The sequence below is a fragment of the Ammospiza caudacuta genome, chromosome 3 (assembly GCF_027887145.1).
Source record: "Ammospiza caudacuta isolate bAmmCau1 chromosome 3, bAmmCau1.pri, whole genome shotgun sequence".
In the NCBI taxonomy this organism is placed as follows: domain Eukaryota; kingdom Metazoa; phylum Chordata; class Aves; order Passeriformes; family Passerellidae; genus Ammospiza; species Ammospiza caudacuta.
Window position 1 is genome coordinate 112,100,714 of NC_080595.1, and position 11,537 is coordinate 112,112,250.

The 11,537-nt window shown below is 45.3% G+C and overlaps 1 protein-coding gene across 1 annotated transcript; it reads left to right on the forward strand.

Moving 5' to 3' along the window:
- The first annotated feature begins 5,524 nt into the window (after positions 1–5,524).
- LOC131556119 (taste receptor type 2 member 9-like) lies at positions 5,525–6,478 on the forward strand. The gene has a single exon (XM_058802534.1). The coding sequence runs from the start codon at positions 5,525–5,527 to the stop codon at positions 6,476–6,478; it is 954 nt and encodes a 317-aa protein (XP_058658517.1).
- Positions 6,479–11,537: the final 5,059 nt, after the last annotated feature.

Here is an 11,537-nt window from a genome sequence, read left to right on the forward strand (position 1 = left end):
TTTAATTGTTGTCTAATTTTGTTAATCAGAAAGGTTACATTAAAGCTGATATCACATCAAACAAAATGGCTTTCTTTGTTTTATTTCTATTCATGAAGTAGGACGAAAGCCTTCAATTATGCAAAGTTCCTTTTTCATTATTTAATCTTAATTAAAGGTTAACAATACCAACTCCATGCTTACATATGCTGCTGCTATACCAAGAATACAGCAGGATACTGATTGCAGTGACATATTTCTAAGCAGGAAAACTTCATGATGACAGAGAATCATAGAATCAGAATAGTTTATGTTGAAGAGACAAGATCATTGAGTCCATCACTAAATTGTGTCCATAAGTACCACATCTACACACCATTTAAATACCTCCAGGGATGGTGACTCCACCACTTCCTGGGCAGCCTGTTCCAATGCTTGACAACCCCTGCCAGTGAAGAAATCTTTCCTGATATCCAATCTAAAACTCACCTGGTGCAACTTGATGCTCTTTCCTCTTGTCAAATCACTTGTTGTCTGGGAGAAGAGACAATCCCCATTCCCCCTCACTCTCTGGGCCCAGCCATCCAGACAGGTTTTTACCCAGTGAATGATGCACCTGTCCAAGCCATAAGCAGCCACTTTCTCAAGAAGGATGCTGAGGAAAAAAACAGAAGCTTTACTAAAGTCCAGGTAGACAACATCCACAGCCTTTTCTTCATTCATTAAGGAGGTTGGTTTATCCCAGATGGAGATCAGGCTGGTCAAGCAGGACCTTCCTTATATCTCCTTTCCAGAGTGTTTGTAAGCCTTTCTTTTCAGGTTCGCAAGATTTCGTTTCCCTTCCCGAAAGGAAATGTTATTTCCTTTTGGGAAGGGAAAGAAATCTAGCAATTTCAATGGGGATCAATTGGGCAAGCTTTGGTCCATGTCCCTGCACTTGATGGCATGCCATGCCTTTTGATGGCTTTCACTTAGGCCAAGACTTTTTTTTTTTTTTTAAAGTATCCACACCATGTCCCTCATATCTTCCCCTCAAAGTTTTGTCTTCCTCCTTGGTATTTTCTACTGCTTTTGCAACATCTGAGAGGTTAGTTTTGGCCTGTTTTGGTCCTTGGCACTGCACATCATTTTCTCCCAGACCACTTTCTTGTAGTCACTAAATCTCCCCATTTTATTTTTTATTTTCCTTCAATTGCATTTCTTTTCAGCATATCTCCTTTTCAGAGTGTGGAGGGATAGAATGTAAGAAAATAAAGATAGTGCAGAAGGTAGTCTCACACCTGAGGAGTTGCAGCTGTACTAATCACCAAAGATTAGGAACAGGCTTGCCCTTAATGGGCCACAGTTCTGTCCAATAAGAACATGAGTGCTACAAAAGAGTGGGTTAGCTGGTTGAAGGGAGATGGAGTTTGTTGGCTGTGAAGAAGAAGGAGTCAGTGTTGTGAGGAACTACCTATGAGAAATCACCGAGAAGTACGAGAGCTTTCCAATAGGATGGCAGCATCAGAGTGTTTGTGAGTACTTCTTTTCTCTTTCTGGGATTTGAATGGATCAATTTTGGCAAGCTTTGGTCTGTGTCCCTGCATTTGATGGCATGTTGTGCCTTTTGATAAGGGTTACTTTGGCCAAGATTGATTTTTGATTTTTTTTTAAAGTATCCATGCTATGTCCCTCATATCTTCCCCTCTAAGTTGTGTCTTCCTCCTGCTTTTTTCCCCTGCTTTTGCAACATCTGTTAGCTTAGTTTTGGCCTGTTTTGGTCCTTGGTACTGCAGCTCATTTTCTCCCAGACCACTTCCTTGTAGTCACTAAATCTCCCTTTTTTTTTTTTTTTATTTTCCTTCAATTGAACTTCTTTGATCAAATCGCTATTTCAGAGTGTTTGTAAGTCCTTCTTTTCTCTTTCTGGGAGTTTTATGGATCAATTTTGGCAAACTTTGTTCCGTGTCCCAGCACTTGATGGCATGCCATGCCTTCTGATGGGATTCACTTTGGTGAAGATTGATTTTTTTTTTTTTTTTTTTTTTTTTTTTTTTTTTGGTGTCCATGCCATGTCCCTCATATCTTCCCGTCAAAGTTGTGTCATCTGCCTTGATTTTTTCACCTCCTTTTCCAACATCTGAGAGCTTAGTTTTTGCATGTTTTTGACCTTTGCACTGCACCTCATTTTCTTCCAGACCACTTTGTTGTGGACACTAAAACTCCCGATTTTCAAGGTTTTTTTCAATTGCATTTCATTTGATCATATCTCCTTTTCAAAGTGTTTGTAAGCTTTTCTTTTCAGGTTTGCAAGATTTTGTTTCCCTTCCCAAAAGGGAATGTTACTTCCTAAGGAAATGTGCAAGGCCAAATGGGACGGGTCTTGTGCTAACCGAAATTGCACGGTCAGTCCATGCCCGGCAGAGCTTGACACAATTTTTCTTGGAAAAGTCTCACAGCTTTCAGGGTCTAAATTCATTTGGAAGCTTTAGGGCACTGCAAGACTAGTAGGAAGAGAAAAGACACAAAGGGTAGAGTAGGTCAATATGAATGTTTTTCAGAATATGATTCCCTGTGGGGAAACTCAGCATGGTGCCATCTTTGAAAGGCTTCACTTTCCCAAGCAGATGAGATGGGAATCCTGGCACAGGGACTTGTCCCGATTTTTACCCTTTTACGTCCTATGCCCCAAATTAAACTTGTAAAGAAATCCAGCTTTGATTTCTCGCTCCTATTACCTGGCCCACTTTGGGGCTCATCAGTTTATGCTTAATGCAATGCCATTGGAAAAACCAACATGGATTTCAATGCCTGTGAAGCATCAAAATGAACTCCACTTCTCCAGCATCTGAGCTCAATGTTGCAGTGCCCAGACTCTCAGACTGAAAAGGACACTGAGTGCCCTGACCTGCTGAGCACAGCCAGGGCTCTGCATGATCATCATAGGCAAAAAAGGGACAGAAGATCCTGAAGCCTGACACTGATCAAACAGGGATCAGTCTCAATATCACAACGCTCTCCACTGCAAAAAAAACCCATCTCCGCTGTTTGTGATACCCAGCACAGCCCCCCTAAACCAACATTCAAATAGTCAAGAGTGACACTGCCCTGGGTAAGGGGATACCCAGCACATTTACATCCCTGCACCTGCCCTGTGCCCACAGTCGTGGCCCCAAAATCCCTGCAGTGCCTGAGGGCCGTTAGCTTAGGCATGGAATCCTGCTCCTCCATTTCACATCTGAAATTACAAGTCATGGATGTGAGGATGTTCACTGCTATGTTCAGCAATCAGGTAGAAAAGGGCTTGTGCCATGACACTCCTACCCGCAGCACAAGGCAGGCAGCTTAAGTGGGTTTTGAGTAGGAAATGGGCCTGTGCTAGAAAGAAGTCAGCCCTTTAAGCTAAGCAACATATTTTTCTCTAAACAAATCAAAGTAGGAATCTATTCATAAGAGACAACATTGCAGAGGAAAAAGTACAGAGATCTTTTCTTGTTTAGAGAAGAAGGGCCCCAGAGCACTAATCCTTCACGTAACATAAATAAATGTTCTTTAACACTTTCTTTTAGGAAGGATTGTTGCTGACACCTAAGCTGAACAGGACATACTGCTAGCAAAATAAGCATGTCTCAAGATACAGCGTGTCAAGGCTGTTTTCACGGGCAAGCAAAGAGAATCAAAACACAGGACAAAGACAATATTTCTACATGTTTGGCAGTGGATGTGAGAAAGGAAGCAAAAAAAATGACTCAAAAGCAGAGCTGTCTGAGAAACACTTGGTTTTTAGTACCCTTAACTTTGAAATAACTCAAGAACCTAAAGCAGGTGTCTAAAGATAAGTCATTCTGAGAACATATGTTTGCTTTCCTAGGTATATATATAGGGGGTCTCTAGGATGCCTTTTAGGCACTGTGCTAGGCTCTCAGGTCTCCCTGGAGCTCTCTCTTCTCCAGGCTGAACAGCCCCAGCTCTCAGCCTGTCTCCACAGCAGAGGGACTCCAGCACCAGTTGCATTTTGTCCTCTCTGGAGGGCAGTGGAGGCACATTATTCCATTGGCTGCAGTTCTGGGGAAAACTTGGTGATGGGAAAAGCTGCTGCTCTTCCACTCTGGGAAGTACAGCAGGTGCCTTTTGGTCTCTTACTCCACATTGTATGAAGTGCCCAAAATTGCTGTGCATCAGTATTCCCACACCTAAGTGCAGATCCACCCTGGATTCCTGGACACAATCACTACCTGGTGTCACTAAATGCAGATAATACCTTTTCTTAATCTGCTTCCATTGGTTTTAACTCCACTGTAACACAGAGAAACTCAGACACAGAAATGTACTGCAATGTATGTCCTACAAAAGCAAATGTCTCCTGAGCTGGAAAAACAGTCATATCAAACTGGCACCAAGCACATTTTTAATTAAAAAATTACCCATGAAGCTTCCCAATTTTTAGGTAAGTCTATTTACTTTTGCAGGGCTTGAAATCAACACAAGACTCAACTTGTCAAATACCTACAGGTTCACAAATCCAGCATTCAGATCTGAAATACACAGCAGAGGAAAACGACAGCAGTTGCTCTGCTTTAAAAGTATTATAAATACCTGTAATTCTAGATAGAAAAAAATAATAAGTGTACATTAAAAATAGAAGCATATATAAACATATCTTCCTGAACAAAAGAGTGGAAGATGGTTAGCAAAATTCCCTGACTGGAGTAATTTTGGCAAAGGTCACATAAAGATAACATTTCATTAGGTAAACTGTTAATGCTGAGACAAACAAGCAGGCTTTTGGACATTCAGGGCATTGTTCAGGTACCACTGGAAAATTTTATTGTGTGTTATAATGTAATCTGAGATGTTGTCAGCTTGGAGCTCAGGGCCAGTAAAACAGGACAGATACATTTGATTTAAAAAGGAATGTACTATTTGTTTTTAGTCCTGTATAATTCAAAACTTAAAATAGTGTCTAAAATCAGATGGCAGCAAAGATTATGCCCTGAACTACTTTACGTAGAAAATATCTACAGATTCCCTTGGCCTGTACTGAGGTCAGACTAGTAGGAAGAGAAAAGACACAAAGGGTAGAGTAGGTCAATATGAATGTTTTTCAGAATATGATTCCCTGACTTAATTACTCATCTCACTGCCCTGGATGTGCTTTGCTCAGTGCAAACCCCACTCTGAGAGATCATCATTGGTGAAAAAGGGACAGAAGAATCCAGATGCTGAAGCCTGACACTGATCAAACAGGGAAAAGCCAAAAAATCAAAACACTCTCCACCACAGAAAAACATCTCTGCTCTTTGTGACACCCAGCACAGCCCCCCCAAACCAACATTCAAATAGTCAAGAGTGGCCCCGGGTAAGGGGATACCCAGCACATTTACATCCCTGCACCTGCCCTGTGCCCACAGCAGCGACACCAAAACCCCCCCAGCAGCAGCAGCAGCAGCTCTATAAAGCTCCTGTTGCCATCCCTGACACTCCACCAAGAGCAGCCACTGACCTGCCTCAGGCTCTGCTGCCACAGCCCCCTTGGCCAGCACAGCTCTGATCACCAGCTCACACCATGGAAGCTTGCCACCCTCCACAGCAATTCAATGTCACTGCACATGGAGCCACAGCTGTGGCCATCATCACCCTGGAGGCATTTGCAGGCATGTGGATCAATGCTTTCATCGTTTGTCTGCTTTGCATTGCCTGGGTCCAAAAGAAAACCTTGAACTCTAATGAGAAGATCTTGCTGCTGCTGGGATGCTCCAGGATATCCTATTTGTGCTTCTCATGGGTATCCCACTTCCTTTCAAAAATTTATCCCAACTATCTTTATGCTCCCACTATACTTCCACTACTTGCAATTTTTCAAACCTTTTCTAATTATTCAAACTTGTGGGTCTCAGCCTGTCTTTGTGGTTTCTACTGCATAAAAATTGCCAATTTCAGGAACAGCTTCTTCATCTACCTGGAAGTAAAGGTTGACAGGATGGTGCCCTGGCTCTTGTTGGGGTCAGAGATTGTAGCCTTGGCTATGGGCATTGTTGTCTATGACCTCATGGAAACTGCGCAGAGTAGCAACCTGACTTTGACCTGCCAAGAAAACTTTTGGGAAGCAAGAATCAAAATGGATAAACATTTTTTCTCATCTTTTTTTCTCACTGGCTTTGGATATGCTGCCTCATTCCTGGCAGTCTTCTTTTCTGCTGTTTTCCTTCTCTTTTCCCTCTGGAGACACAAGCGCACGATGCAGACAAGGTCCATGAAGGACCTCAGCATGGATGCCCACATCAGAGCCATGAAATCTGTCCTCTCCTTTTTAGTGATGTTCAGCATCAACTTTGTATGTTTGATCTTGACAACAATTTATGCCATGAAGAAAGAAAATATCATAACACTTCTTATATCCGTATATCTTTGTGCTTTTCCAGGTGTTCATTCACTTATTCTGATTTTCAGCAATCCCAAGCTGGAAAAGGCATTGCTAAAGATTCTCTCCTGTGTGAAGTGTGAGTTTTTCACGAAATAGGAACTGTGATAACAGCTAGAGCCCATGTAAAATGTTGATGTTTTACTGTAGTAAACAGCTAATTTAATTTCTGATGCAGGTCTCCAGGCAGTGTAGATGATACTGATGTTCACTCTTCAACATCCAAGCTAGAGAAAACTTCATTTGTATCTTTAAACCTTTATTATTTTGAGCTAAATATATCATTATAATGTTGCATTATTATCATACTTAGATTTAGGTAAACTTTGAGACATATTTGTGTCATTAACAAAGTAATTTAGCCCTGTTGGTAGGAATAATTCCTCAGCCCCTGTGTGGTGAAGATATCAATGCGGGCATGAGAGTCTGCTGGTGGGGTGATGGATCATCAGGCAGAGCCCCTTCACCTCTGCCTGGGCCCAGTGGAACAGGGAGTGATGCTAATTGAGTGTTCAGCCCCTGCCCAAGACTCACAGCCTTTGCAATCCCAACCCTGGCTATCCCTCATCTCCACAGCAGCTGGCTGCCCACCCCCATTCACCATGGCAGCAAGGAGGTGTTTTGACTGCAGCCTCACCTGCATTTCTCCCAAAAGGATCGATTTGGCATTTCAAATCCTGCCTGGCAGAGGATGGGAATATGACCCCACTGTGCAGACAGGACAGCAGGATTGCTTTGCTCTCCTCCCCAAAGTAGGGAACAGCCCTTGGTTATGATTTGCTCTTTTGACTCTGTCAGATTGTACCCAGGTGAAATTCTGTTCATAGGCTCACCTGGTGGTGAAATTGAGCTTAATGATTTACCCATTGCTCTTCCTTATTTGCTTCTTTTTTCCTAAATATATTTAGAGCTAATCCAGTGAGTGTATTTATTAGTGGCAGTTCCCAATTTGTATTTCTACAATAAAATGCATGAGTTGTGATTCTGTGACTCTGAAAGTTCTTATTGAACATTACAGGACTTACATGTTGAATTTGCCAGAATCAGAAATTCAACTGAACTGCACCTGGGCCTTTTCATCTCTGAGGACCAGCAAGGGCTTTATTTTCTGCCAAATTTCTATACTCTAAATGGAACAGAAAAATGTGCAAGACTGGAACACAAACTGGATGCAAAAAATGGAATAACAATCCTGCCAACCAGCCTCAAATGTTTTGGTATTCACAGAATGAAATGGCTGCAATGAAGAGGTTTCTCTCAATTTTGGTTTACCTTTCCTTCTGCTGTGGCCCTGTGCTGTGGCACATATTATGGGCTGTATGAGTGCCTGGCAGTGGCTGACAGCTCAGTGTGAACACGCTGAGCCCTGTCACTCCCCAGAGGTGGTCACTGAGCCACAAAGAGCGAGGCAGGAACGGCCCCGGGGAGCTCAGGGGCTGCAGAGCCCCCTGCCCACTCCAGCCCTGCGTGTCCTCTGTGCCCCACTGCCTGCAAGGACAGGATTGCCTGCTCTGTGGGACTGCTCTCCTGGCCTGCTCTCACCTGGAGATGAGCTTGGCTTTTCCCACTGCACTCTGGCTCACTTACAGCCCCAGGAAGGTGGGTTTTGTGCAAGGGGCAGCGTGGAATGAAGCCACAGCTTCATCTCACAGTGACCCACAAGCAGATGTACGGGGTGCCTGGGCCAGGAGCTGCAGCTGGTGGCCTGTTGGGTCTCAATCAGGTGAGGTCAAGGTTGTCCCATGCTGGGAAAAGCCAATTCCAGGCACTCCAATGGTCCCAACACTGGACATTGCTCTTCTCATCAGCAACCACTGTGGCTCCTCTGGGAAAAGAGAAGACCTGAAGTACTGCAGGCCATGGGAGGCAGCCATGCTGGAGCAGGAGAAAAATGAAGGAGACAACTTTTTATGAACTGACAACAACATTCCCTGACCTCCTGTGCTCCTGAGGAGAGGAGGTGCTAGAGAATCTCTGAATGAGTTAAATCGAGCCTGAGATTATTGGGGGGTGAAGAGCAAATATTCTAGTTGTGTGCATGTTCTACATCATCCTACTCTGTTTTCAATTGGCAATAAATTACACTGATTTTCCCTGTCTCAAGTCTGTTTTGTCTGTGAGAATAATTGCGGAGTGATTCCCCTGTCTTTGTCTTGACTCATGAGTAGTTCCACCTTATTTGTCAGCCCTGTCCTATTCCAGAGTGAGAGTCAAGGAGTGACTGAGTGGGGCTCTGAGAGCTGCCCGAGGACAGCTCCCCATGAGAGTGAAATGTGAAATAGTTCCAGTGGGCAGGAACACATTCAGGGCAGACAGCTCAGGGAGCAGCTGCAATGGGAGGGAGCTGCAGGTTGTGGGGAAGTGCTGGGAGTCCCAAGCATGGTGCCAGGCCTTGCACAGCAAAGGGCACAGGGACCTGTGGCACCAGCCAGCTGACTGGACACTCAGGACACCCCAGTCATCATGTGCACAGACAGGAAGGACACAAAATCCCAGGGATCCAATTGTTTGGCTTACCTCCTCAGAGGCACCCAGCTTGAGCTGCCTCTGTGCTACTGTGCCATGACTAAAGTGCTTGAAAGATCCAGAGGCCTGAGACTCCACTATGGGAAAGCCAGTGCCAAGCTGGAGAGGAAACCTTGTAGTGAAACCATCAGGTTTTGCCACAGCCCTGTGGAGAATCTAAATAATGGAATGCTTACACAGCAGCAAAGAAGCTTCCTGACTCCAGGGACATCCACCCTATAACCTATCCCTATAGCCATGTAAGGCAATATCTTGTTAACCCTACTATTCGTCACTTCTGGTCACTCTAACCTTTGCCATTGGTCGAGATTGGAACCGGGCCAAGGCTATAAAAGTACCCCTACTAAAAGTACCCCTATACTGTACCCTACTAACTCGGAAGAAGAAGTGCGAGAGCCTTCACGAACCCCTCCAATAAAGCCATACATGTGGAACAGCTGGCGTCTTCTCCTTCTCCTCTCTCTACCGTCTGCTGGAGCCTTAAGCCAGGGGAAGCTACCTAGCAAGCAAAGCTGAAATCATATGAGCTGCCTAATCACTATAAGAGCTGAATATTCCCTGCTTGCTAGGGGCTGACCCACGGCCTTGGTTGGAGCGAGCTGGCTTCTGGCACTCAGTCCCCTCGGGGACTGAGCTCTGGAGCTGTAATAGCTTGCCTAGGATAAGACCAATCAAGGCTCATTTAAAACCTGGTCTGGCTGTGAGCGTGGTGTGTGCAGGGAGCGGAGTGGAGCAGCTGCCCACGGTGAAGGGGCTTTGGTGCCTGCAGTGACAGTCTCTGGTGCTGGGGCATGACTGTCAGAGGCCTCCTGGGTGGTGAGACAGGAAAGTTTCCTTCACACCAGCATGAACAGAGCAGAATCTGAACTGGTCATTTATTTTACCAGCTCATGCTCAGAGGGTCGTTTTACCTGACACTCAGTGCCAGGTGTGCATTTCTCATCTCACCTGCAAAAAGCTTCCTCCCTGCTTCTATACTGAGAGGTACAACCATTTAGGCCAGAGCATCATCTCAAGCACTGATTGTAGCAGGCTGCCTCACCAAACTACCCAAATCTCCTTAAACAGCAACTGTCCAGAAACAAGCAAACAAATAATTAAAGCCACTTGATAACACGCCAATCCACCTTCTGAGGCTAAGAATGATTCGGATTTGAATTTACATTTCCATGACAAGTTCATGACACATTCCCTGAGGAGATTTCATTTTGGGACCTTCTGCTCATTGAAGTCCAGTTATGGATGGAACATATCCCAGCAGTGAGGACCGAGGAATGTTGTGAGAAACATTGCTGAAGGACAGGGCCAAGGAAGGGAAGGGATAGGTTGCTCCATGTGCTGGAGAAAGAATTCCCCTGCAGCCTGTGAAAAGCACCGTGGTGAGGCAAGCGTGCCCTGCAGCCCATGGAGGTCTGTGGTGGAAAGGAGAGGCGCCTGCAGCCCCAGGAGAACCCCACAGCACAATCAGTGGGCTGGGTGTATCCTGAAGGATGGTAGCCCCTGCAGAGGCCACGCTGGAATCAGCTCATGCTGAAGGACTGCAGCCCAATGGAGGGACCATTGTTAGAGCAGGGGAAGAGTGCAAGCACAGAGTGGAGGAGACACCTTGTTATGAGCTGACTGCAATCCCCATTCCCCAACCCTGATGTAGGGGAAAGATGTAGAGAACCTGGGAAAGAGGCATCAAACTGATCTGAGGAAGAAGGGGAGGGTAGAGGCAGCAGGTTCAAATCTTCTTCTTGTTTCTTATCAGCCTACAATATTTCCAATAGTCAATAAATAATTTGATTTTGTTCTTCTCAAGACTCTTCTGTTGATGACATTCCCTGGTGATTGACCTCCCTGTCCTTATCTCAATCCATGAGGTTTCCCATCTTATTTTCCACACCGGCCCCAACTGTAGGTGAGAGTGTAGGAGCAGCTGGGTGGGAATGTGACAGCTGCACAAGGTCCACCCATCACAGCAGGTGAAACATGAAATATCTCCAGTAAGAACACAGCAAAAACACTCTGAACTGATAATATCTGTCACCAGCAGCTCAGGTCCAAAGGCAGATTGTAAGCAGCTGTGCTGGACCCATCTCCCCTGTCAAAGGCTTTGAAAGGACAGAAACAGCCACACACCCACTTTTTCACTGCTGCTGCTCATGCACTTCCTGCTTTAACCTGAAAGCCGCAGTTGATCACACAAAAATAGTCCTGGAAGATCCATCTCATTCCCTACATCAGCCAGGGCTTTGCATGATCATCATAGGCAAAAAAGGGACACAAGAACCCAGATCCTGAAGCCTGACACTGATCAAACAGGGATCAGTATCAAAATCAAAACACTCTCCACCACAGAAAAACATCTCCGCTCTTTGTGACACCCAGCACAGCCCCCCCAAACCAACATTCAAATAGTCAAGAGTGGCCCCGGGTAAGGGGATACCCAGCACATTTACATCCCTGCACCTGCCCTGTGCCCACAGCAGCGGCACCAAAATCCCCCCAGCAGCGGCAGCAGCAGCAGCAGCTCTATAAAGCTCCTGTTGCCATCCCTGACACTCCACCAAGAGCAGCCACTGACCTGCCTCAGGCTCTGCTGCCACAGCCCCCTTGGCCAGCACAGCTCTGATCACCAGCTCGCACC